The sequence below is a fragment of the Delphinus delphis genome, chromosome Y (genome assembly GCF_949987515.2).
Source record: "Delphinus delphis chromosome Y, mDelDel1.2, whole genome shotgun sequence".
Taxonomy (NCBI): domain Eukaryota; kingdom Metazoa; phylum Chordata; class Mammalia; order Artiodactyla; family Delphinidae; genus Delphinus; species Delphinus delphis.
In genome coordinates this window covers 2,629,884-2,656,862 of record NC_082705.1, presented here as the reverse complement: position 1 = coordinate 2,656,862, position 26,979 = coordinate 2,629,884, and the positions used below count along the sequence as shown (strand labels likewise).

Sequence of the window (26,979 nt, the reverse complement as noted above, 5' to 3'; positions counted from 1 at the left end):
AAAGTGACTCACCAGGGAATTCCCTGGCCATCCAGTGGTTAGGGCTCCACGCTTTCATTGCCGAGGGCACGGTTCGATCCCTGGTCGGGCAAGTAAGATTCCGCAAGCCATGCATCCACGGTATGTGTGGATGCATGCATGCATAAATAAATAAATGAATGAATGAAAATAAAGCAACTCACCAGAAAGGGAGCAGCTATCCCTTCAGGGTGAGGAAGAAGACAAGAGCTCATGTGATTGCCACCGTGATGTTTCCCTGTTCCCATAGGGCCACTACAGTGAGAAAAAACAATAACATCACACGAGAACATACAAGAAGATCCAAGGCTAAGGAAGGTGTGTTTCAACTATTAAAATATATTCACAGTGGTCGTTCATGCGGGTAGTAGTATGGGTATTTTGTACTTTTCTCTTTTTGCCTCTCTGTATTTTCTGTACAGAACTTCTATTCTTTTTTCTATTGTTTTTAAAAATGAGACAACAAACATTGAGAAATCATAATTCAGAAGAGAAGAGATTTTCTTCTCTTTTCAAATGAGTGGCTTATACTGACAAAAACTCAGCATTTTACTGTCTTCAAGCCTCGTCACATAAGTGACCAAGTAAAAGCAGAAGAGAGACATTTGATATAGTTATGAAGTTTTAAGGCGAAAAGAAGGCTGAATCAGATTTCTATCTCGCTAACAGGGCTTTGTTCCTTGATGCAAATAATCAGCTTTGTTACCATCTCTGTCTAGTCCCTCCCCGCCCCCAGGATGCCTTTATTTAGTCTAACATTTCCTAAGATAACTTCATCTAGTCTGACTTTATTTTCAGGGGTCAGTTATGCGGGCCCTTATAGGAAATTTCCATTTCATCTAATAGTGAAATTTCTGGAATGACTACTAAGCTAACTTTTGGCCAATTCTCTCTCTAGTACAACTTTTCCTGACTCTGTGCCCTGGCAACCAAGGTGAAGGAGATGAGGAAAATCTCCTTAAGTGGAGTTAGCCAACAACAGTGGGTCATCTATGATAAGCTATCACCCTAACCAGGAAGGGGAAATGAGAAGTGTAGCTGTTGGTATTTTTCTTGTTGCTGCTTTAAAAATCCAGATTGTCCGTTTAACAGCAGGGTCACCCGATCTACTTTTTCCATTCATGGTTTTCAAGCAATGAGGTGGAATGTGGGGACTGAACACATGGAGAGGCGGCGTGGTAGAGAGGAAAGTCCTGACACTGACCTGCTGGGGGGCTTGATCAGCACCTGTAGAATGCCCACTAGGGGAAAGATTCTTCTCCACTCACTGCCGTAGTCCTCAGAGCATCTCTGAGGTTTCTTTACAATTTCAGTTTTGATCAGTGATGACCCTGAGACACAGTCGGGTTCAGTGTGGTGGAGATAGGGTTCAAGTGTAAGTCATCCAGGCTGGTAAAGTGACACCCATTCCACTCCCTGTTGCCAGCAATGCCTTAAATACTGGATCCTCGGTTTCCTCATATGTAAGATGATTATACCACAGCAACTGTGGGCTGCTGTTTTGAGGATTAGAGAAATAATTCAGCAAAGCTAGTTCATGGTCGGTAGCTCCTAATTACTGTCGTGTAGCTGCACTGAGCAATGTAGTTGCTTAGCCACATGTTTCTACTTAAATTAAATTAACTTAATAAAAGTTCATTTTCTCAGCAGCACTAGCCCCATTTCAAGTGCTCAACAGCCACCTACGCCTAGTGGCGTTGGTATTGTATACATAGTATATAGTGCAGATATAGAACATTTCCATCATCACAGAATGTTCCATTGGATCGCACCACACCATTAACTTTTGATTTTACACAACTGCCAGAGCTTAGCGCTGAGCAAAACCATTCTCTTTGAGTTGGAAACTCTCCTGAATGTTTACCTGTGGTGGTGAGAGTCTAATGAGGCCAGTCTTGGAAGGGTGTCCTTTGTTCACCAGAGATAGAAAGGAGTGATGTTTGTTTCCTAAATTAAGAGAGTCTATCGATACCCCAGAGATATTTCAGCCCTGAAAAGGTGGGAAGTTCATGCCAAGGTAGACCTCCAGAAAGGACTAATGCTTTCCACCGTGCATTTAACCAGACAACAACAGAAGAAAGGTGGGGGGAGGATTCCGACTTTTGGCTCAGCAGAGAAAATATTCTTTGGAGGTAGAATTTGGAAAGGACAGCTAATCTGTTTTCCAAACAGATTTTCGTAAATAACTGACAGGAGATGGGCTGCTTCTCTCAAAGCGTTAACCCAGATGATGGGGTTAATCATTAAACCTTTTAGTTGGTGGCTTGCTTGTTTGTCTGATATTCTAATCCGGGTCACAGAGTGGCTAAGGCAGCTTTAAGAGAAGGGTGGATTTTTTTTTCCCTCTGTTTGTCTTGTGTTTTCCGCTTTGAAAGAATGTTGTGGCTGCTCTTTTTTCTAGTGAGTGCTATTCATGCCGAACTCTGTCAGCCAGGTACGTAAGCCTTGAAACTTCAAAATAGATGAACAGTTTTCTAAATGATTGACAAGTCTCTGCCTGAAAGACTTCTTTATTTTTCTAAACCTGCCGTCGTGTCATGGCTTGAAAGTTGAGCCTGTGAATGTTTTATGAGTTTGAAATTAAAATTTCAGCCATTTAAGATGATTGCAGTTAAACTTCCAGGTGTATCTGGGGCAGTTTACTTGCAATTCTGTTGATTCGAGTTGCATTAAATATTAGGATCTATCAGGTTCTATTTTGGCAGATTTTATCATCATATAGTTCTCTCTCTCTTTTCTCTCCCTGACAGATGCAAAAAATGCTTTTAAAGTGAGACTTAGTCTCAGAACAGCTCTGGGAGATAAAGCAGTAAGTGAAGAAACTTGTATGTTCCTTTAAAATTTTGTTTGCTGATAACACTGCTTTCTCTTCATAGTTATCTTAAACTTGTATAGATTGCTTCTAAAGACGTGAAATCTGATATTTTCTTAAAGCAAAAAAGATTGTAATGAAATAGAAATTGTTAGTAAAGTGATTTTGCCTGAAGTATTTAATCTGCAGTGTGTGCTGGAAAATATGTGAAGTTTTGTGCTACCCCAAACAATTTTGCAAGCCTGCACGTTTCAGCCTAGCAGAGTGGAGCAGAGGGGCCTGAGTCAGGCTCTCAGGTGTGGGCTGGGCTCTGCTCCTCACCGTTGTGGTCATTTGAACTTTGTCAGTGACTTTTCTCATCATTGAAAGGAGGGCACGTTTCACCAGCATGAGATCTTTCATAGCACAAAACGTTGCAATTCTCAGGTGAGGTTTCTTCAATTCTTCTCAGATGTCAAAGTAATAGCATGAAATATATGCTTATGAAATTAAAGTTAAAAAGAAACTCATGGGGCTCCGGTAGCTATAGGAACAGTAAAGACTGTTGAAATAATAAGATGGAGTTGTGTCATTCTAGTTTCGGTTTTCGGGCATGGTCTGTGACCATTTTCCCGAATAGAAGGTGATAGTAAGACGCCTCAGGCTAGAGATGATAAAAGAGTGCTAAAGATACTTGGAAGTATTCAGTTGGCAGGGCAATCCACCGTTTTGTTTGCTCGCTCCGTGAGTAATAATCATTGTAACTGCCACCATTCCTTGAGAACTTAGTTTACTTTCTAGCTGGGACCCTCTTAATCACTTTGCTCACATCAGCTCATTTAGCCCTCACAACAACCCTTTGAGGAAGGTGGCATGGGTATTCCCATTCTCATGAGGTGGATGAGAAAACTGAGACGCAGAGACATTACGTGGCCTACTCAAGATGTCAAGTCAGCAAGGGGCAGGGGTCAGGTTTGAACCAGGCAGTCTGACTGCAGAATCCACCATCTCTGCCAGTGCGTAGGGTTGCTTATCCCAGGATCCTCTGAGGGCAGGCCCCGTGCCGGGTGCTGGGGATGCAGTGCAGCTAAAACCAGGCTTCTCCTTGCCCTTGGGGAGCTTATAGTAGTGGAATTTGTTGCATATTAATGAACCAAATGCAAGTGTGTAATCTTGACAAGCATTACAGGGAGGAGAAGTACGTACGGGCTTTGGCCTCACGAGGGGCCGCAGGGACTGGCATTTGTGTGAGGTCTAAAGCAGGAGTAAAAGTGAACCAGGGGATGAAAGGAAAGAGGGTGGAAGGACCAGCACATGCAAAGGCTTATTATAGGAAGGAACTTGGGGAGAGTGAAGGGTGGAAGGAGGGCAAGGTGCCTGGAAGTGGAGCAGTGGGGAGGACCATGGCGCATGATGAGCTTCGGGCGGAAGGAAGGGTCAGGCCAAAGAATGTGTGGGCTGTGTTGAGAAGTTTTGATGTTTTTTATATATATATATATATATATATATATATATATATATATATTTATTTATTTAAATTAATGGATCCATTTATTTATTTATTTTTGGCTGCGTTGGGTCTTTGTTGCTGTGCACGGGCTTTTCTCTAGTTGCAGCGAGCGGGGGCTACTCTTCATTGCTGCGCACGGGCTTCTCATTGCGGTGGCTTCTCGTTGCAGAACACGGGCTCTAGGCATGCCGGCTTCCGTAGTTGTGGCACGCGGGCTCTAGAACGCAGGCTCAGTAGTTGTGGCACGCGGGCTCAGTAGTTGCGGCTCACGGGCTCTAGAGCGCAGCCTCAGTAGTTGTGGCGCCCGGGCTTAGCTGTTCCATGGCAGGTGGGGTCTTCCCGGACCAGGGCCCGAACCCATGTCCCCTGCATTGCCAGGCGGGCTGCTAACCACTGCACCATCAGGGAAGTCGTTGATATTATCTGTAAAGTGACGAGGAGTTTCGTGGAAGGAGTGTCATGACAGAATTTGTGTTTACAAGACACTTTGGCCACAGTGTGGAAGACAGAGAGTCCAGGCGCCTGGAGTCGAGAGGAGGACCCAGTTGGGCAGCAGGTGGAGTAGTGCAGGTGGGAGATGATAGCTATTTGGAGTATGGTGTGTTGGTGGAGAGAGGGGGCAGGGAAGGGATTTCAGAGCCACGGGGATGGGCTGAGAAGGAAGAGAGGACAACGGGTCAAGGATAAGCTTTTGTTTCTAATTATGCAACTGGATGCATGATGGCCCATTTATGAGTCAGGGAACCAAGAACCAACAAGAAAACCATGGCTTTAATTTTGGACTTACTGAGTTTGAGGTATTATTGACAAACAGGCAAGGACAGAGCTGGCTTGAGATACACGTTCCTGCGTCACCTGCACTGAGGTGGTAATGACAGTGCTGAGGGAGAAAGCGGAGGGTGGCAAGAGGAGAGGGGCTAGCCTTGAGCTTAGCGATTCTCGAAAGCTTAAGGCCCTTGTAGAGGAGGGTGAACCTGCAAAGGAGGCAGAGGGGCAGGAGGACAACCAGGACGATGCTGTATCACGAAAGGGAAGAGAGTGCTTTCGGATGAAGGGACTGTTCAAGAGCATCAAATGTGCTGTTGAGAGGCCAAGCGAGGCGTGACTGGAAACCGCTCATTGGGTCATTGGTAACGTGAGAGAGCCGCTTTGTGGAGTGGAGGGATTGGAAGGCAGATGGTGGAGGAGATTAAGAATAAGTGGGCAGTGGGGCTTCCCTGGTGGCGCAGTGGTTAAGAATCTGCCTGCCGATGCAGGGCACACTGGTTTGAGCCCTGGTCTGGGAAGATCCCACATGCTGTGGAGCAGCTAAGCCCGTGTGCCACAACTACTGAGCCTGCGCTCTAGAGCCCGCGAGCCACAACTACTGAAGCCCATGTGCCACAACTACTGAGCCCGCGTGCCTAGAGCCCGTGCTCCGCAACAAGAGAAGCCACCGCAATGAGAGGCCCTCTCACCACAACGAAGAGTAGCCCCTGCTCGCCGCAACTAGAGAAAAGCCCACGCACAACAACGAAGATCAAACACAGCCACAAATAAATAAAATAAATAAATTTATATTAAAAGAAAAGAGTAAGTGGGCAGTGACCATGTAAAGACAGAAGGATGGACAACTCCTTTGGGAATTTTGGCTCTGAAGGGCAGGAGAGAGACAGCAATGGGTAGAAGAAGGAGGACTGAATAAAGTGATTTCGTTTTGCTGTTGTTTTAATCGGAAAGAGTTGCGCATGGTTCAGAGTCAATGGACAGCCTCCAGTCAGCACTGAATGCACAGAAGCGAGGGGAAAACTGTATTGTTTAGATCCTGGGAAGGGCCGAATGGAAGCGTTCCTAATAGAGGTGGACAGAACAGCCGTTGACAGGAGGAGAAACACCACATCTGGCCCTTCGGGGGAGGATGTGGATAAGACATGTGCCTATGGGGGAAGTTTTGTACTTGGTGTCAGGAGGGCGGGGGAGTGTAAGTGGATGACTCGAGATGTATCAGTAACTTATAAAACAAGAGCGTCTAGTGAGAGTGAGGTTTGAGGGAAGCACTGAGATTTGGGGAGGCCTGAAGGAGCTTTGAAATAGTCATTGTGAACCACGAGAGAGAGAAAACTGACGGAGAATCCTAAGGGGATCCCGGGCAATCTGGGAGTAGGTCATCGTGAGTTTAGAGTTAAGCCACAGAACCTGTTTTGTGATTTTCTCCAGTTACACTTGATTACCACCTAAAATGTGGGGTCAGCCACTTCAGTTTGCAAGGGCTGCTGAAACACAGTACCACAGGTTGAGTGGCTTAAACGACAGAAGTTTGTTTTCTCTCGTTCTGGAGGCTGGAAGTCCAAGATCAAGGTGTCAGCGGGGTCGGTTCCTTCTGAGTTCTGTGAGGGAGGGATGTGGTCCAGGCCTCTCCCCTTGGCTTCTAGATGGCTGTGTTCTCCCTGTGTCTACACGTCTTCCCTCTGTATGTGTCTGTGACAAATTTCCTGTTCTTTCAAGGACACCCGTCATATTGGATTAGGGCCCACCCTAGTGATCTGATTGTAACCTGATCACCTCTGTAAAGACACTATCTCCATATATATTGGTTCCATTCTGAGGTACTGGGGGGTTAGGATTTTAACATATGAATTTCTTTGTAGGGGGGTACAATTCAGCCCATAATACACACATACACTCAAGTTTTCAGCTAAGAATATAAAAAGTAAAATTGTACCGGAGTTAATAAAGGGAAGGAAGCTGAGAAGGGGAGTCAGTTTATGAGGGAAAGGTGAAAGGGAAGAAGGGAATCAACTGTTTATGTCCAGGATGAGATGTGCAAATTACCTATTTGTTGACTGGCTACTAACACTGCAGATTTGGAAGAAGATAATGCAATGGGAAACACACCACACTTACAGTGATAGAATAGCCGGGAAACTCTATCCTGAACATTATGGTGACATGATTTATCATGGTCACCAGTCTTTATTGTATGAGGAAGGTGAGAGAGAGACGCAGACAGACAGACAGACACACACACACCAACACCAGTGTGGCCACAGTTAGAACCCAGTGGACCAATTTTTACCCCATGCCTCTTCACTTGACCTTCGGTTTTACTTCTCTTTCAGTACGCCTGGGATACAAATGAAGACTATCTCTTCAAAGCGATGGTGGCTTTCTCCGTGAGAAGAGTTCCCAACAGAGAAGCAACTGAGTAAGTAAGCAATGAAAAGTCTAAATTGATTGTTTGCAAGTATTATTTGAGACAGGACATTAATTCAAAACTCAATCTTGAAAATAAGGTATACATCTAATTTTTAAGGGACCCACATTTTAATTCAACATTAAAAAGAACCTTTATAATCTAACTCAGCTTATAGTTCATATCATGTTCTAACAATGCTCTTCATCCAATAGGCACTATGAAGAGAAATATAAAACTTTGTAGTTACATGTCATAACCTTTGTACATTTCTCTCTCTCTTTCTCTCTCTCTCTCTCTCTATATATATATATGTATAATATTATAAGTTGAAGTCGTATAAGTTGAAGATTAAGATGCTGACAAGGTAGGTTTCATTCTGAGGCCTCTTCTTTCAGCTTGTAGGCAACACCAAATCTTTGTAGGCTCACATGACCTCTTCTTTGTTGAGGGGGAAGTGGCAGCGGGGAGAGTGAGCATTCTGGTGCCTTTTTGGATGAGGGCGCTAATCCTCTCTATCAGGGCTCCACCATATGACCTCATTTAACTGTAATTATCTCCTTATAGGCCCTATCTGCAAATATTAATACATTCACATTAGGGGTTAGGACTTGAACATATGAACTTGGTGGGGGCAAGGGGATAAGTGCATAGCACTCATTTTGAAAATAACTTACATATGTATAGGTTCATCGCACCGTTGGTATCTGTCGTAGCACCTTGTTTATTTTCTTCAAAGCCTTAGTACAACTTTTAATAGTTTTACATTTGAATCTGTTCTTCCGAAGGATTCTTCCCTATTTGTGGTGTTTCCTTCCACCTCCATTTGTGATTAGGGTAACACTCCTGGTTTCTCTCTACTCCCTTACTTCACTCTTCCCTTGAGAGGTGAAATGACTGATTTGATTGGTGGGCTGGAAGGATAAACTGGGCATGGGTTCGCTTCTCTTGAGGAGCCGGCCTGCCCTCAGCACGCATTTTTCTGCACTGCCCCCCACACTAAGTACAGAATCAGGCCCTGCCTGGGTAAGCTTACACACCCACACGGCTGTCCGTGCTGTCCAATGTCAGTTGAAAAATTGAAAAGCGCACACCTAGATTGGGGTCAACAAATTGTTTTCCTGTAAATGCTCAGGCAGCTTGAGTCCCAGCAGTACTGCTCTCAGGCAGCTGAGCGATGAGGGCTGCCTCATGAATCGGGATGTGTTTAAGATGCAGTACAAGTGCTGCCGCCTAACGGTGGCTGCTTCTTTACATGAGCAGGTTTCCTCTATGGGAAAGGGCACCACACAATGCAAGATGAATTGAAAACCACTTCCCAGACAGGCTGCCTCTCCCGAGTGTGGTGGGTAATAGAAAGGCACCACTAGCTTGGCAAATGGATCCGATTTTAAATGTGCTTTTCCGAGGTCTTTTGGTGCCAGTGTGAGGCAGAGTGGATTCTAGAGGATGGGAAGTATGCCTGTTAGGATGGCTTTAGGGATTCAAATCTTGAACATTGGCCGTTTTTTTAAATCGTTTTTTTCCTATCCTGTCACTGCTTATTTCTATGGATAGTGCAGAAAACTTAGAGCTACTGAGATGCACTGGGTGGAAGATGTAAAGAGTAACTCACTAAAGATAGTCAAATAATGAACAGAGTAATGAAGACTCTTCGTCCCACCTTTCACTCAGTCCTAACTACGGTATCTCATATCAAGCGCGATCACCTCCAGTGACACAGGGCTCAGTGTCTCCTCTGCATATTTGGGAACGTACCGCCAGCCTACCCTTGACCCAGTATAAGCTGGATTGACTCTGCCAGAGGGTGTTCTTCCTAAAGCGAGGTCCTGGCCACATCCATGAAGGACTTGCAGGAGAGCTGAACGGGTCCAGTCACCATGACCCCAAGCGGGCAGTGGAAGAGAAGGTCGAGGTTCTGAGAGGCAGAGGGCGAGGCCCTGCAGAGCGGGTGCGGCGTGTCCATGGCCTTCCCCGCAGGACAGGGGCGGGGATGGGTCCCGGTGCGGGTGCACCACGCAGCCCGCTGGGAGCTGACAGCTGGGTCCATGTGATGGGCGCCCACTAGTGCCCAGGCCACACTAGTGGCCCCCTTGCATGTTCCCCTGCCCACCTCAGGTCAGGCAGAGCTGCTAGCAGAGAGAGGAGTCGTCTGCGAGAGGAGAGAGGGGCACATCCCTCCCCAGCTCGCAGACGTTCCCAGGGCCACTTCCAACTGCCACCAGAGTAGCAGCACCTGGAGCGCGAGCCACCGTGATGGTGTCCCCAGCCACTGCCACTGTCCCGTGGGTGGAACAGAAACCGGCGCCTGCCTCTTAGCTGGAGAAGTCTGAAGGCAAAGGCTGGCTTGAGCCTCCATGGCTGGGTGAGAGAGGGCGGCTTTGCCAACAGCCTGCACTGGGACGGCTGCCTGCACTGGGACGGCTGCCCGCCCGGCCCGGGGCCAAGCAGAGGCCTCCGGAGGGAGCTGCACGAGTCGCTGCCTGTGGGGCCCGAGATCCAAGTGCAGGGCAAAGGGAAGGCGGCAGAGCGGGCAGGGAGGGGCGAGATGGAAGCCTTCGGCCCTGGCCAGAGTGCGTCGTCCTTGTCAGGGGAAGGGGCAGTGCACAGGTCCCCAGACGGTCTCCTGAGGCCCCCCGGGTGCACTCTGGGTGGAGAACGCTAGGACCCGCCCCGGCAGGGTCCACCAGCGGCCAGAGGGCAGCACAAGGAGCCTGGCTAGGGAAAAAGAAGCTTGCCTTTTTCTCTCCTGTCGGATCCCCGCGCTCTCCCACCTCCCTTTTCCATCCCCCGGTGAGCGGGACTGCGGGGAGGTAAGGGGCGAAGCGCAGGAGGGGTGGAGCCAGGAGAGTAAAAGAACAGAGCGCACGGCCGGCCGGGGCGAGGGAAGCCCTGTGTTAGGGGCGGGAAGACAGTTCGTCTAGGTTTTGATCAGACCGGACCGGCCTGAGCTCTTTAAGGGCCAGAAGTGACAGGCAAGCTCCATCGTGCCTCCTCGAGATGCTGTCAGGGAGTGAGGGAGAGAAAGAGCTGACAGAGCGCCCAAGGCAGTGGCGTGAGAAGCAGAAACCTCTTCTTCACGGCGCTCCCCTGAGGCCGCCTGTGCCCTACACTGCTGGATGGGGGCCAGAGAATTAAGTAACCTCTGTTAGAAGCCTGCTGTGTAGGCTGCTAGGTAGGCCCTGAGATGTAAATGATGGGTAAATCCAGGTCGCACACAGCACAGGCCCACACCCAAGAAGCCGGCCCTGGGAGTCATGGAAGACGGACGAAATGTGACAGAAACAAGACAGTTCCTTTGAAAGCATTACTTACAAATCTTGATATCCAGTGGTTTTCTTGCTCTTCCCTGGATTTTCTTAAAAGTAGAACGGAAGAGGGAAGGACAAGTTTATGTTGTCTGAAAGTAGAAAGTTCTGGTTTCATTGGATCAGATTACTTGAAGGTTTCTTGGGACTTTGATTGAAGATGGTAAACAGGTGTTTTCAAGTTTTTATAATAAGGTTTCGGCCAGGTTTTCTAAAATAGTTTCATAGGAATTTTTAAATGTTGAAAGTATTATCTCAGGAAAATATGATTGAGTTTAAACTTTAGTCTATTTTCCAGGAAAACTGAGAAATCTAGCTGCCTGGTTTACTCCAATATTGGTTGTTTAGAATAATATATCATTTTTAGCAGGAGAGGCAGAAGTCTAACTCAGGCCTAGCGTTCCCTTTCTGAGTAACATGATGTAGGGCACGGAATGGATTTCTTCCTCTGCCTAATTATTCAAGGATAAGGCTTGTGATCTAAGAACGAACGACATGCTCTTATATCCACGGTAAGGGGATTAACGGTCTCGTGCCTGTTAAACAGCAGCCCAGCTCCTGTTTAGTCCTTTGATTTCCAGAAACAAGAGCCCGATTCTTCCCACCCTAGTTGGCCCTGTCTGGCGCCACTGATGAGGAGTGGCAGTGGAGCCAGTTCTGAGACAGTTACCTTCAGACCAGGGCTCCCCACACTTGAGGGATGGGAGTGGCCCTTTCTACCCTTTTAGTGATTTGCTGACAGGAGCGACTGTATATGTGTAAATACTACAGCTTTGCGAAGCAGTCGGACAAAATTATTATCCCAGTGAATACAAAGAGTTCCATCAGACCTATCTATATTTACAGATCTTGAAAGTGTAGGTTTGCTGTTTAGCTGTGCTGATGCCATTTCAGTCATTTATTTATTTATTATTTTTATTGAGGTATAATGGACAGATCCCGTTGTATTAGCTGCGGGTATACGGCACAATGATTTGATATTTGTGTGTATTGTGAAATGATCACCTCAGTAAGTCTAGTTAACATCCGTCACCGTGCATCGTGATGTAATCTTTTTTCTTGTGCTGAGAACTTTGTAAGATTTAGGCATTTCAGTTTATTCATTACATCAAAACATACTTTAAAAGACACGTTTAGTTCAGTAAGTGCTGTCGGCTGATTAATGTTTCATTTTGTGCAAATCTTAGAGGACATTCAGTGTGGTCACATTTAGAAGAAAGGGCGTGGAAGAAGTCACGCTGGTTGGACATAATCTATCACTGGAAGGAATCTGCGTCTTTTGGTCGCCAAGTAAATTATCTACCGAAACCCGTAAAATCACTCTTCGTGGTACTCCCTTTAGCACCCACTTTCCTTACATGTACACTTCCTCTTGGCTACCTCTATCTGCACTATATTCAGGAGTCTTCTTACGCTAGAGAGTTGTCTGTGTTATGTTGTCTGAATATTTGTGATTGGGGAAACAAAGTTTTAGGGAAGTAATCTCCCTCCTTTCCTTCCTCCCTTTTCTGTTATTGCCGTGCTGGCCCAATTTACTTTCTCAGTTACTCTCTCTTGGAGTAATGTAGAAACAGTGAGTAAAAACAGTGGAGCTCATTACTCCGTTCTGTTAGTTCATTCATCCACCTATTCACATCACAGTCACTGAGCGCCCACACGGGCCACACTTCAGGAATACAGGGCCGCACAGGGCAGGGTGGACTTGGGCCTTGGCCTCGTGGCCCAGGGCCCAGAGAAGTCTTGTGTTGCAGATGGACAGAGTGTTTGATAGGCTCCCAGGGAACGCTCAGCTGATAAAATTGAAAACGGTGCTCAAAGCTTGGAGACTATGAAGCTCTACTGTGGGTAGAAATTAGAGCCCCTCCTGACAAAGACTGTGGACAAACCACGTGGAATCCAGAAGCCCTGTGCCCTCCCCTCTGTCCTGGGTCTGTTCTCCGACGGAGCATGGAGCCTCGTGGGCAGATCCGGGCATCTCGGGAGTTTTGGCTCCCACTTTGGTTTTAATCTTCTGGTGAGCTCACACTGTGACCTTGATCTTCAAGCGTCTTAATAGCACTAAACTCCTAGACCCGGCACTTATGGGCAGGGTCGTGCAATCTAAATGCCCCTGCAGTAGAACGCTTTTCCTAACCCTCCCTAACCATAGCGGCTAATCCTTGTTAGCTCTCGGTAAACATCTGTGAGTGAATGCTTGACGTCCTGGCTCTTAAACCAGGTCCCCGTCTACTGGGCTGCAGTGGACACAAGCAGACGGTGTCCCACCCACCATTTCTCCCTCGTGTTGCACCTGAGTCCCCTGGGCGGATACTCCCACGGTGAAGGTGGCGGGAATGGCCACAGTAGAAGGAGCTCCCGGCCGCCTGCATTTTATCTCTTGTTGGACCTCAGTGTCTTACTCTTGAGGTAGCCAGGACGTCCGTTAATTTCCCAAAGGGTCATCCAGACAAGGAGGAAGCCCCAGCCCACGGGGGTGTCTCCATCGTCCTCTGCAGCCTCTGCCTTGCAGCTGGCTCCAGAAGCAGGGCTGTGCTTTCCCCTGGCCCTTTCCCCACAAGCTCGCTACTTTGGGAAGTGGGTTTACTCATTACCAGTTCAACTGCCTGGATCGGAACAAAATGTAAACACATCTCTGTAGTTCTGTTTCTGTAGTTGATATTTGTAGAGCAGAAGCTTACTGTTTTGTGTGCTTAAAACCTTTGACTTACTTTTCCTGGCTAAACCATCATGTAGGAGGGATACTTACTGCTCTTCTACTGAGGAAGACCCTAAGCAGTTAACCGTACCCTCACTGACACACGAAGGTCTCAAGCCCTTTCTGGTAACTCATGCAGAGTGCAGTGCCTTGTCTCATGTCTAGCAAATGGCAGGGAGTAAACTTCAGAATAAAAGCTTGATTTATAGAGTTTCAGCCCAGGTTGTTTTGTATGTAACAGTAACTGTCTCCATTGAAAATGTTGAGTTTAATATTTTCAGCCAGCAATTTTAATGTTTTGGACATCTTTATTTCTAAGTAGATAACATATTTTCCTGTTATTTGCTGAGGTGCTGTGTTAAAGCCTGAGTTGCCACCCAGTGGAAACACGGAATGAAGGACTTGAATTCGTAGTAAGGGATAGCGGGTTCCATGGTGATGGGGACAGAGGAAGCGCTTGGGCCACAGTGTGTTGATGCAGCTTGTGTGCATCCCTCCTCCTGCCTTGGTTTCTTCAGAGCACATCTCCCCACCTGTCAGTGTGTACATTTATTTAAATGTTTACCTTCTGTCTCTGCCCCCTTAGAAAGCGTGCTCCATGGGAGGGAGAAGGGGCTTTGCTATGTTTACAGCTCATTCTCTGACCCTCTAAAGGGGAAACCTTGAAATTCATGTTTGAACAGTATTTGAAGTGGCTTTAGATGGAAAGAACAATACAGGCTAAGTGTCCAAATGACCATTTACTTGGTTTCCGGCCCCCTGTGTTATGCTAGCAATATTACTTTGTATATATATATTTTTTGATTTATATAAACGGCTTGTGCTACCCATAATATGCCACTTCCCATCGTTTTCATTTGACAGTGTATTTTTGAGATATACTCGTTTAAAAAAAATGTGTAACTCTAGATCCGTAGTTCCCAACTGGAGGTGATTTTTGTCCTTCAGCGAGTGTTTGGCAGTGGCTGGAGACATGTGTGATTGTTTTTACTGGAGGAGGTCCTGATGATATCGAGTCCACAGAGGCCGGGTTTGCTTCTAAACATCCTGCAACGCACAGGGCTTCCACATCATAGAATTACCTGGCCCAGACCGAACAGTGCAGAAACCCTGGGCTCTTTCTTTCCTTTAATCTGTGGAATAGTAGTCCCTTGATAGCAATACCATATTTACTTTATCCCTTCCCCTGTTGGTGGACATTTAGGTTCTTCCAATGCTCTGCTCTGACAAAGGGGGCTGCGAAGAACATCCTCACCAGTGTGTGTGTGTGTGTGTGTGTGTGTGTGTGTGTCTGTCTGTGTGTGTGTGTGTCTGTGTGTGTGTGTGTGTGTGTGTCTGTCTGTGTGTGTGTGTGTGTGTGTCTGTCTGTGTCTGTGTGTGTGTGTGTGTGTGTGTGTGTAAGAGTGTTTCTGGTGGCCGCACTGTGTTCTAGGAAACACTTCCAAATGCCGCTTCAGAAGGGCTGGACCTATCGACACCCACAGCACTGCCTGGGATTCCAGTTCTCTGCATCATTTCCAGCATTTGATATTTTTTAACTTTTCAATTTTTGCGAGACTGAAGATGATAAATGAGTAGCTCATTTTAAAAAACCGCATTGTCTGATTGTTAATAAGGCCCAAAACATGAGTCATGCGCACCCCACAGCATTCTGCAAAGTGGGGGATATGTTTTTGCCAAGCACACACCACTTCATTTTGTTCCTCTCTGTGTCTTTGAAAAAGGCACATTTTGGGAGACCGGGCGTGATGTTTCTGCCAGTAGAGGGCACTGTCCCTCAGTGGCTCTCCACCAGTGTCATTGTGCACCGCGTGCCCCGCCCCTCCCCCCCAAACATCTGGCAGGGCCTGGAGACGCGTTGTATGTTTACAATATGGATTATCTACTGGCACCTAGAGGACAGAGACCAGGGATTTTGCTAAAACCCTACAATGCAGAGGTCTGCACCCCACAAAGACTTGTCTGGCCCCAACAGAGCCAGGGTGGAGAAACCATCATGTGGATGAAATCCTAATGTTTGAATCTTTGAAAGAAAGACCATGACAATCTCTAGGATAATGAAGCTATTTTAGTATTATTTAAAATAAGAACCACCTTTAAACCGTATGAAGTGGGCAGTAGGGGAGACGCACGCCTTCCTGAGAAGAGTCTTGTCAGGGGCAAAGGCAGCAAGGGTGGGTGGGCAGGAGGGAGTGCAGGCCTGGACGTCAGCGGTGCTTCTTCGGGGCGGGCTCTGCAGGTAGGAGAGGTGGCTCTGGGGCTTGGCAGCTCCTGGCTGGAGTGGAGGGAGCTGGCCTGGCGGTCCGTGCCAGTGACTCAGGCAGGGGTAGGGCAGGGGTCAGCTGGGTAAAAGAAATGTGGGTTTGAGTGTCAGGAGGAGGTGGCCTTGGCTCTCAGGACTCACGGGGGACGTCAGGCTGCAGGAGGCCCAGGCCCGGGAGTGGTGATCCGCTCCCATCTCTGCAGCGAGGCTCTGTGACTGTGCCCTGGGCCGGTGGTGGGGGTGGGGTTCGGGGTGGGGGTGGGGATGAGGGTGGGGGGTGGGGGGGTGCTGGTGGGGGTGTGGCGGTGGGGGTGTGTGGGACGGGCCTCACAGCAGGGTGGGCGTCAGGCAGGGCTGCTGTCAGGCCGGGGCTCAGTGTCCTCTTCACGGAGGCGGTTGCACCGGGAGCAGATGCTTCTTCTCAGAGGCCTCGGCCTGGGCACAAAGGCAGGGACCACTCCATTCCTCAACACGGGCCGGAAGGCCGACAGCCTGGGCTCGGGGCTCTCAGACCTCAGAGGCCCGTCGAGCCGCCTTTGTCCTTGCTCGCGTCGGCTGAGGGCCCTCAGCGCGGTCTCCTTGGCACAGGGTTCCGGGGACTCCTGGCTGGGCGGACACGTGGACAAGCTGCTTAGGCTTTCAACGGGGGCGGTACGGACGCCCACCAGGCTCTGCGTGTGGCAGGAGAGGCGGGCGTTCCACCGGGACCTCATCGTGAAACCGTTGCCACGGCCGGAAAACCCCAGCCTCGAGAAGGTGCGGAGGGGCGGCCCTCTGGGAAGGCGCCTCCAGGCCTGGAGCACCAAGGACCCGCGGACCGGGTAGTACTTCCAGCTGCGCAGGATGGCGGGGAGCGGCCTGCTGCGGAACGAGAGCCCGCGATCCCGGCGGTGGCGGCGGCGGTGGCACAGGATTTGGCACCCGGCCCGGCCCATCGGGAGGCAGGTGCCGCGGGCGGGCCCGGTGCATGGGAACCGTGGGGACCGGCGCTTCCGGGCGTGGGCTGGCTGCGTGGCCTTGGCCGTGCCCAGGTACCTGCTCAGGTAGCTGCCCATGCTCGCGGGTCAGTGGGGTCGGACCTTCGACGGGCTTTGGCTTCTGGGCGGCCCCGAAGTCTGTAGACGTCAAGCTTATGACGCTGAGGCGACCGTTGGCATCGTGGTGGGGGATGGTTCGCGGGGCGTTGGAACCTCTGGGCACGACGTCCTGCGCGGGCCAGGCCAGCGGCCCACGGACTCGGGGTCTCTCGGACTCACTCGGGGCCTCGCGGACACACTTGGGGCCTTGCGGACCCGGGGCCTCGCGGACCCGGGGCCTCGCGGGGCGCCCCTGTGTTCTGAGCATAGGGGATCCTTCAGCTCCCGCTGCTGGCCCAGGCGCTTGGCTCTGGGTGGCGGGGGAGCCCTCCACTTTTTGCCCTTGACATTTAAAGGGAGAAAATATAATAATTTGTACCAGGTCCTGAAAATTACAGAAAATTGACTGAGGGGCACTCTCTTTCATTATTGTAAAAATGAACAAAATGCACTTGAATGAATGCTCCTTTAAGGAAAAAGAGCGAATTTACTTGTATTTTTACAGAGGCTGTGTGTTTCTTCTAGAATGGTTGCTAATGTCAGTTTTTGCAATTTTGCTTATAAGGATATGGTGAAAGCCGTTCAGGATTTATGTTTTAGCTCCGACAACGTTGGTTTGTTTTAGGTTTTTCTCTTATTTTTCTACGTTCATACATTTCATACATTCATATATAGACTGTCTAACTGAACACTATTGCCATTTCTTTCTTGTCACTTCTACTGGTGATCCAGGTATACAGACTAGAGTGAGGCCCATTTCCAACTTATAGTTGGGAGCAGGTACCCGCAAAAACAGTGTCCAAAGCCTGCTGGTAAATGTTACAGCACTTCAGTCTGGAGGTCTGTTGTTGGGCCAACCCCTGTTACTGGAGTAGGAGAGGGGTGGAAACAGTGGCCAACAGAGGAAGCAAGTCCTCGATCAACAGATTTGTCTGGTTCTGAGAGGTGGAAGGCTGAATGAAGAGGACACTGAGAAGATCCTGATGAGGAAACACAAAAGCATTTTGTGTCAGAGAGAGAGGCCAAGAGTTGAAGAGACAGGGATGCTGTCAGCTAACAGGTGATGAAGAATGAGATACCTAATGCCCTCTACTGAGCCATTCCCTTTGTTTCTTTTTTGGTAGATTCCTTGTTTTAGGAATGATCCCCAAGTCTATGATTTTGAAATAAAGGAAATGTCCTATATTATTTTCTTCTTAGTAGGACATTTCTTCACCTCTTAAGATGGTAATAACACCAGAGTGGAATGTCCAATGCAATTTGGTATTATTCACTCATAATGTACTTTTTTTCTTCTCATCATCTGCAGAATTTCCCACGTCCTACTTTGCAGTGTAACCCAGTGGGTGTCATTCTGGTTTGTGGTTACCAGTCCTTCAAGGAATCACACCCTTCCTGCTGTTGAGGTACAGCCAGCCATAAGGTAATCACCGCTAAATATGCCTTCCACTGGTGAATCAAGTTATTGATTAATTCAGCTGTTTTCATAGATTTTGAAGACTTCTCTCTCTGGTTCCAAGTGATTTATTTATTAAGATGCCAAAGGTTTCATTTTGTTATCTTGGAATAGAGATTAGTATAGATCAGTGGTTCTCATCCAGGGGCAGTTTTGCCTCCAGGAAACATTAGGCAATGTCTGGAGACGTTGTTGTACAGTGCTGGTGACGGAGTAGGCAGAAGTTAGGGACGCCAGTTAACATCCTCCTGTGCTCAGGATAGCACTTCACAACAAAGAACTATTCAACCCCAAATATCCATTGTGCTGTGGCTGAGAAGCCCTGGTTTATACATTAGCTAAGAAGGTTTAGTACTGTCTTCTTTTGGCGAGAACACCTTATACGGCACTATTGTGTGATGGTTCATCATGTGCCTTCTCGAGCCCAAATGCTTATGTGTTTTTTGGGTTTTTTTTTAGGGGAGTATAGTTGCTTTACAATGTTGTGTTAGTTTCTGCTGTACAGCAAAGTGAAAGTCTTTACCTTTAAAAGATAATTTTTTGAAAAAAAGGTAAAAGCATGACTTTCATACAAATTAAAAATGAATGCTATCAAAGATTTTATTATCTTATTAGTTAATGAGGGAACTAGTAAGATGTTAAAACCAGTTTAAAGGAGACTTCAAGGCAGCATGCAAATGCAGGAATTGAAGAATGGTCATGTTTATTTATTAAAAGATACACCAGTCTATCCACTGACGGTGCTCCACCAGACACAATTCACCTTGATTTTCTGTGGACAAGAATCATTTACATTGTATCAGTTTTCTCCAACTTACACATATGCAAAATAACTCAAAAACAATAAAAGGTGGAAACTGTCCAGAAAGGTAGATTTGCAGGACTCTCAGTCATATTTTTTGCCCATTTGAAGTTTTACCCATTTTTTCCTGACAGTTGCCCATCTCCTCTCCTTGGGATTATAACAAACTTTCAGAAGTGAAATGTATTCTTTTCTGCCCAGAAGCAGAGGAAGCAGTTTGTTTTTATTTCAATTAATATGCACTTTATGTGTGTCAAAACGTCATATCCCACACATGATTGGTGTTGGGCAAAGGTGTATTGGAAGAATGAGTTCACAAATTAAACTATTTCCTGAAAAAGAATGAAACAAAGTTCACTCTTCTTACAAAGGATTTATTTACAAGTTACTGAAAAGCATATTTTTTCTCGTTACCAAAGAGAAATAGCTAGTGAAAGAACTCATCTGCTCTTTGTAAAATATCAGTGTTTAAGATAATGAGTGTATAATCAAATGCCAAATGTTTTTGTGTGAATAATCATCTGTTTCCCTTGCTGAAGCAAAGGCATTGAGGCTCTATACCCATGGGGAATGATTTAACAAGGGTTTCTTTGTTTTGTTTTTTTAATAAATAAATAAATTTATTTTGGCTGCATTGGGTCTTCGTTGCTGTGCGCAGGCTTTCTCTAGTTGCGGCGAGCAGGGGCTGCTCTTCGTTGCGGTGCGCGGGCTTCTCATTGCCGTGGCTTCTCTTGTTGGGGAGCACGGGCTGTAGGCGCACAGGCTTCAGTAGTTGTGGCTCGCGGGCTGTAGAGCGCAGGCTCAGTAGCTGTGGCACACGGACTTAGTTGCTCCGCGACATGTGGGATCTTCCCAGACCAGGGCTTGAACCCGTGTCCCCTGCATTGGCAGGCAGATTCTTAACCACTGCGCCACCAGGGAAGCCCTAACAAGGTTTGAGCTAAATTGTTTCTGTGCTTTTGCCAGTAAGAATACTGCTAAGAGCCACTACTTAGGGAGTAAGAATTAGGAATATTGTATTTCATGAGAAAAGGGATTTTTATTCAAGCCCTGTGATGAGGGAGGGCTACAAGGAAAATGAAGGCACTGTGGTTAAAGCAGGCTTCAGTTAATGTGAGGAGGAGGAGTGAGTGTTTACGGTGAAGGTCGAAAATCTAGATGAATATGTTCACAACACAATGTCTGTTTCAAAGGCCCTAGTAGGAAGGGCTATTGAGGGGGTGAGAATGGCCAATAGAATGGGAATTTATGTCCGGGAATGGATAGGGCTCATCAGGATTGTATGAAAATAAAGGAAACAGTACCAAGAGGGAAGGATAGAGTGAAAAGAAAGGAGATGGTACCTAGAAGGCAGGTAGTAGGAATTTCAAGGCTGAAGAGCCTATGTGGTTGGGCAAAATAATGCTAGTTCCGCCTAATGCTTGCATAATATTTTCTGGTTCACAAGGCATGTTCTGATGCATCTGTGGCATTTAGTATCAGCACCAATCATTTGTGAGCTGTTATTATTATCCCTGCTTTATAAATGAGGAAATTGAGGCTCAGGGAGATTAACTGATTTGCTCAGGTCACCTAGAAAAATAAAGAGTGACAACTTGAACGCAGGCATGCCGCCAGCACATGCAGTGATTTTTTTTTTTTCCCTCCCGGTCTGCTAGAGTATCCACACCTATGGAATTAGGTGAGGGGATGACAGACCAGTTCTAAGATGTCTGCTTTTGATCTGTTTTGAGGGCCTGGCCTTATTCAAGGCCAATCTTGGCTAGAAGATATCCATGGTGATTGACGCCTCTTGGGGATTTCAGTGGTAGGTGGAGATATAGTTTGTACTAAACTAGAACCTCTTATCAGCCTGAGTGCTAACCAACCAGGTAGACAGAATGAGAATGCAGAGCAACTTTTCACTTTACTCTGTTATACCTTGGTAGTGGGGTTCGTTATTTTGTGGGAAGGTTTGTGTTACTGTGTTAGCAATATTAGGTTACGAAAAAAGAAGACATTCCGTAGTTTGATTAAAATTGCATGGAAATTATCCCCTGCTGCAGATTCCCTGGCTGGGATTCTCCTTCCCATTTATGAATAATCAGGCCTCCCCATAGGATTTCATTTGCTAAAGGATACCCCGGTGCTGGTCTGCAGAGATTCTCCAGCTTTTACTCTCAGGTTCAGGATCAGTAGTCACCAGCCACATGTGGCTCTCAAGCACTTGAAATGTAGTTAGTCCAAGATTAGATATGCTCTAAGTGTAAAGTACACACCAAATTTCAACGACTTAGCACAAAATAAAATGTGAACCAACTTAAAATTGATATTACATGTTGAAATTATATTTTCTTGGATATAGTGGGCAAAATATATATATATTTTTTTAAGTATTTATTTATTTGGCTGTACTGGGTCTTAGTTGCGGCACAGGGGAGCTTTAGTTGCAGCATGTGGGATCTTTAGTTGCGGCATGTGGGATCCAGTGCCCTGACCAGGGATCGAACCTGGGTCCTCTACATTGGAAGCCCAGAGTCGTAACCACTGGATCACTGGGGAAGTCCCAAAATATATGTTATTAAAATTAATTTTCCCTGTTACTATTTACTTTTTTTTTTAAACGCAGCTCCTAGAAAATGTGACATCACACGTAAGGTTCACATTATATTCTGGTTTCAGTGCTGCTCTAGAGGTTGTTGAAGTCAGCTTGCCTAGTGTGAATTCAGTAAAGGCCACACAGTATGTCCAAGAAATCTCCTCACCTAATTTGCAAATTCCAGTTAGAAATATAGTTTCAGTCAAATAAGTTTTTGCTACCAACCCCTCCCTAACTGCCACCAACCCCTCCCCCTCCCAAGTGCCACTACCACCAAAAATACAGATTTTCCCTGGGAAAAGTAATGCATTTACCTTCATATTTTTCTAGACTTTCGGACTCCTAAAGCACCATTTACTTTAGTCATATGGAACTACTTGCAGCTGATGCAACAAATCATACTACATACCATGTCTCCAATTCCTATGCTCACTGCACACTTTGGTCTAAAGAACTCCTACTTGTCCCTCAAAGCACAGCTCAAAAGTTGCCTTCTTAGGAAAGCAGCTCTGACATTTTACTATTGTGTACTTACCCCTCTGCTGTGCTCCCACTGTGCCCATATTTACCCCTTGCACTGTGATTGCACTGTGATTGTGGAGGGACTGATGGGCCACTCTTCTAGACTGTAAGCTTCTTGGGTATTTTTATTTCATTTTGTATCTCCAGTACCTAGCACAGGATCTGGTACTTAGTAAGTTTCCAGCAAATGTTTGTTGAATTGAATGAAAAAAAAAAAAAAAAAGATCAAATTGATGGATTTGCAGCTGCTCCTGGCTTCGTGTTCTCTTTTCTCCTGCTGGTTTTGTTTTTTCTTCTCATATTTATCACCCACTTTTTGCATATTATTTTATCTTTTCAGGCTGTTGGTATTTTTGTAAGGCACCTTAAATAGAGTTCTGTCATTTTAATCTAGATGCTGCCTCTCAGGAAATAAAACATGGTGGGCAGAGCTCAAAGCTCAAGACTTCCAGTTACTTCTAGGACATTATCAACAGTGGAGGGCAGTAGTACATAGAGAAGCATCTTTCTGGCAACAAGCACTGCCACTTATAGACAGAAAACCACAGCATGATGGTCCTCATCACACTGTCTGTTCAACCTGAAGTCTCCTGCTAGGGGGATGCTCTGTTTATAGAGATAGTTATAATCATGGATAGTTATAATCATGGGGAGATAGGGTTATACCTTCTGTTTCTAATGTTTCTTCTGTCTTGTCTCATTTGTTTTTAATCATCATTGTATTTTAGAATGATTAGGAACCGGATCAACAATGCCTTCTTTTTGAATGACCAGACTCTGGAATTTTTAAGAATTCCTTCCACTCTTGCACCACCTACTGGCCCATCTGTGCCCGTCTGGATTATTATATTTGGTGTGATGTTTTGCATCATCATAGTGGCAACCATGCTATTGATTTTGTCAGGAATCCGGCAACATAGAAGGTAAGATATTTAAAGGGAGTGATTTAAAGAACATTTTCTTGTTTACTCATGACTTGGAAAAACAAGGAGAGGATTTTCCCCTAGCTGAAGAAAATGTGTTATATCTGAAATTGAAAAAATTGGTGATTTTTCAAAATATCACTTATGTTTTTGGAGACTTTTTGGAGTCTGTGTCCCTAGGTTAACTATGAGTCCTTCCATTACTATCTTTCTTTCTATTCTACACCATGTGAATGTTTTATATCTAGAGTTGGTTTTAATATCTGGGTTATGATTTTGTAAGCTGGATATACAGAGCTAAGCAGACTTTTTGGGTAGGCAGAGTTAATCTTTGCTAGTCATCCACCTCCAAAGACTAGTAGTTCCGTAGTCCTTTTCATGCCTCCTCACCTTGGCCTGCCTCTTCCAGTGCCTGCAGCTGCCATCTTGTTCTACACACTTTTGCAGTGTTTTATATTCCCTCCCTTTGATGGATGCTCTCCCTCTAGTGCCTATGATTTTATATAGACCCGTGTTCTTCACAGTGGCCTTTGAATCAACTTCCTGCATCAAAATTGCCTGGAACACTTGTTTAAAATATAGGTTCCTTTGCCCTACCACAGACCCACTAAAGTTTATTCTCTGAAGGAGATGCATTCTTTTAATTGAAGTTTGTTGATGTACAATTGAAGAAAATATGTTTTAATGAATATCTAGGCTATTCTAATTCACCTAGTTTCACAGCTTCCAATTTAAGTACTTACATTTAGATTCCCACTCCTGGAGTTCATTTAGCTGGATTCTGGGGCACATGCAAACTTTGATGTCTATAAATTATTGGTATTAGAGAGTTTCAGACCAGTGGGAGAGTTATTTAGGTAGAGAGGAGACAAGATTTCTTAGCACAATGAAAGGAGAAAATAATTTTGTTTACAAGCACCTCTGATCCAGAGGGGCAGTGGAGAGAGTCCTCAACTCTTCTGTAGACACTCTGATGTGCCTAAACCTTCCCTTCTGATACCAAGGAAGAGGAATTGTGGTAAGTGGGAATCACAGGCACACACATTGGTTTTCAAAAGTGTTGGTGCCCACACGGGACATGCAGGTTGTGTTTGGCCAAGTGTGTGTTTGACGAAATGTTTTTCCTGAGACTTTCTACTTTCCATATGGTTCACCCTGGTTATTAGCAGAAGGTAATCATTTTAATTTGGGGCTTTATAATTTTTTTCACAAATGGTAAGTGAAATGCTATGGAATAAATGTGATTTACGTGTAGTGCCCAAATTAAGCTCAAAGATTAAGATCAAGTTGTACTTGCTTGCTTTTCTTGCTCTTGGCATGACACATAATGCTGAGAGGCTTGGTATAAATTATTAATCTGTTTTATTTTGTTTTTCAGAATATTAAGAAATATTCTCTTGCAGTACTTGAATAACTATGTTTAATAGTTTTAAGTTTTATTTTAATCCTGAAATGCTATGATTCTATGGTTTCCAACAATTGTAACCTTTGTGAATTTACACCATCTCCTTCGTTCCCAATTTCCTCACTAGTACACTATGGTGAAGGAGGTAGAAGAATGGGCTCTGGAGATAGACTGCTTGGATTCCAAGTATTTATTGCCTAGACTCTGCTCTTGTATGTAATCCATGAACTGTGTGGATATCAGGAAATACCGGCAATGAGTCAGGGAAACCAAGCTCAAGAAGATAAGGTTGTGGTGCTAGAGTCAAGTTGGTTAAATTTTTCTTTACTGTCTGTGCATAGATAACTTTGCTCAAGTGACAGTGAGGTATGTTAGAAAGAATTAATTTGCTGAGATCAAAAGTGTTAATAGAGTTCTTGAAGTAGTGCCTGGCACTACTGCTGTTAGCTGTTACTGTTATTTTATTATCCTGCCAGTTGCTGTTCTTTCAGCTCATTCGTTAGTCTGGGATCAGCTATCTCTTCCTTCTGAGCAGATTCTGCAGTAGTATAATAACTGAGTGTGTAGCATCATAATCTGTTGCCCGGGAGAAGGGAGGCTGTTGTCACAACCTTGCCTTCACAAATTTAGTTCATGTTCAAACCAGGAAACAGATGGACAATTCTCCTGTGTCAACCTGGAGAGCATCAATAACTAGCAAATAGACTCAGGACAGTTATGACAATCTTCTGAAGAGAAATTGATTTGTTGGGTTTTCCATTTGATACGGAAAAAATTTGGTGGGTTTTTCTTGGGCAAAGTATTGCTTCAAAGGTGGGGAGAGGGTGCAGTTCGAAGTGGGGAGAGCCCTGATCATTGTGATGAAAGTGTTTTCTAATTGTGGAAAAAAATGGGAGTTGCCCCTGAAAGTCTTTAGTGGTGAGGAAGACAAAGATTTGTTCAAGAATCCAATTCATACATTAGATAATAATGAACATAGTTTGTGTAGTACAAAATCTTAAACCTAGAAGACGAGGAGGGACCACAGGGTCATCTGAATCACCATTCTGCTTCTGCAGAGAAGAGTGCCAGTGTCCTCTAAGACATGTGCATCTTTATACTTACTACTGAAGAAATTTCTCAAGTAAAGCTTTAACTATTCTGGTAGCTGTGTCAATAACAGCATTCCACTGAATGTTCAGAACCGCTGGGTGGAAAGTATGCAGTCACTGGTGGCCCAAACTAGGTGAACTCAAATACTAGTTATACCCTTTAGCTGAGTGACCTTGGTTGCGTCATGTAGTTTCTGTGGGTCTGTTTCTCCATCTGTTATGGGGAGATAATGTCTCACAGGACTTCCATGAGGATTGGGTGAGAAAATGTGTATAAAGTACCTAGGTTATAGTATGTACTAAATAAACGGTAATTATTATTATGCAAGATGAGCTTAACCCATTTCTGTGATTAAGGGATGCTGGAAAAAGATCTCTTTTCCATCCAGATATTGCCACCATACTGCAGAAAATTTTCCAGTTCAGTGGCTTATTGCTTGAGATTTTATTAGTTAACGAACACCTATTTTAAAAGGCAAGTGATCTTATTAGGCCTGCTGTTTACTATAATAGTGGTGGACTGACTAATCAGCTCTCTAAAAAAAGAAAAAGATACCCTGATTTGTAGCATTTGCTGACTTCCTATCCAGTCTGAAGTTGCTGAATGTTTGAGTCACCTCCAGCAAGCCTGTACCAGCCAGTTTCAACTCGCCATTACAACTGCCGCCTCTTCGTGAAATAATTCGAGGAGGTTGCTTCTCTATTACCATCTAGTTGAGAACAGCAGTTAGAAGAATTGAGAGATTTGTTGAAGGAAAAAAGTTGGAAAAGTGATTTTTTTTTTCTTTTGGGGAACAGCTAGGGAGTTGGGTATGTGGGAAGACAACCAAGATTAACTGCATATACTTGACAGTGATGTCTGTACTAGATCTGTGTCTAGCCCCAGCCTGGAAGTGGATATTTTAGCTCTCTGGTCAGCTTTATAGTAATGGTGATGATGGTGATGATGTGATGTGTGTTTTAGTTGAAAGAGCACTGGATCAGTACTCCTAGTTCGGGGTTCCAGTCTCATGCCCTGGCATTTTTTAGCTGAATGACCTTGATCCAGTCAAGGTCATATATGGAAAATGAGGATAATATTTTCTTAAATAGTTACGATGATGGGAAGACAAAATTGGAGAATACACACAAGTGCTTCATACACTGGGGAGTGCTGTATCAATGTAAAGAAACATCATCATCAAAAAGCAGTTACAAAGTGCTAATTCTATGTAACCTGGCACGTTGTGCTATAACAGAAGAGTCACAGAGAGCACAATTTCAGACTTGTGTGTATATAGTAGAATTGATTCATGACTCCTGCATATAAATAGACTGTGATAATGTTATTTTCTTAGGAAGGAATCTTAAACAATGATCTGTATCCATC

At 45.5% G+C, this 26,979-nt stretch overlaps 1 protein-coding gene across 1 annotated transcript; it reads left to right on the top strand.

The window, feature by feature from the left end:
- Nucleotides 1-2,353: 2,353 nt before the first annotated feature.
- LOC132419205 (collectrin-like) lies at nucleotides 2,354-26,979 on the top strand. The gene is made up of 6 exons (XM_060003181.1): nucleotides 2,354-2,452; nucleotides 2,769-2,827; nucleotides 7,418-7,503; nucleotides 18,143-18,256; nucleotides 22,920-23,114; nucleotides 26,948-26,979. The coding sequence occupies exons 1-6, from the start codon at nucleotides 2,395-2,397 to the stop codon at nucleotides 26,958-26,960; spliced, it is 525 nt and encodes a 174-aa protein (XP_059859164.1). The 5' UTR covers nucleotides 2,354-2,394; the 3' UTR covers nucleotides 26,961-26,979.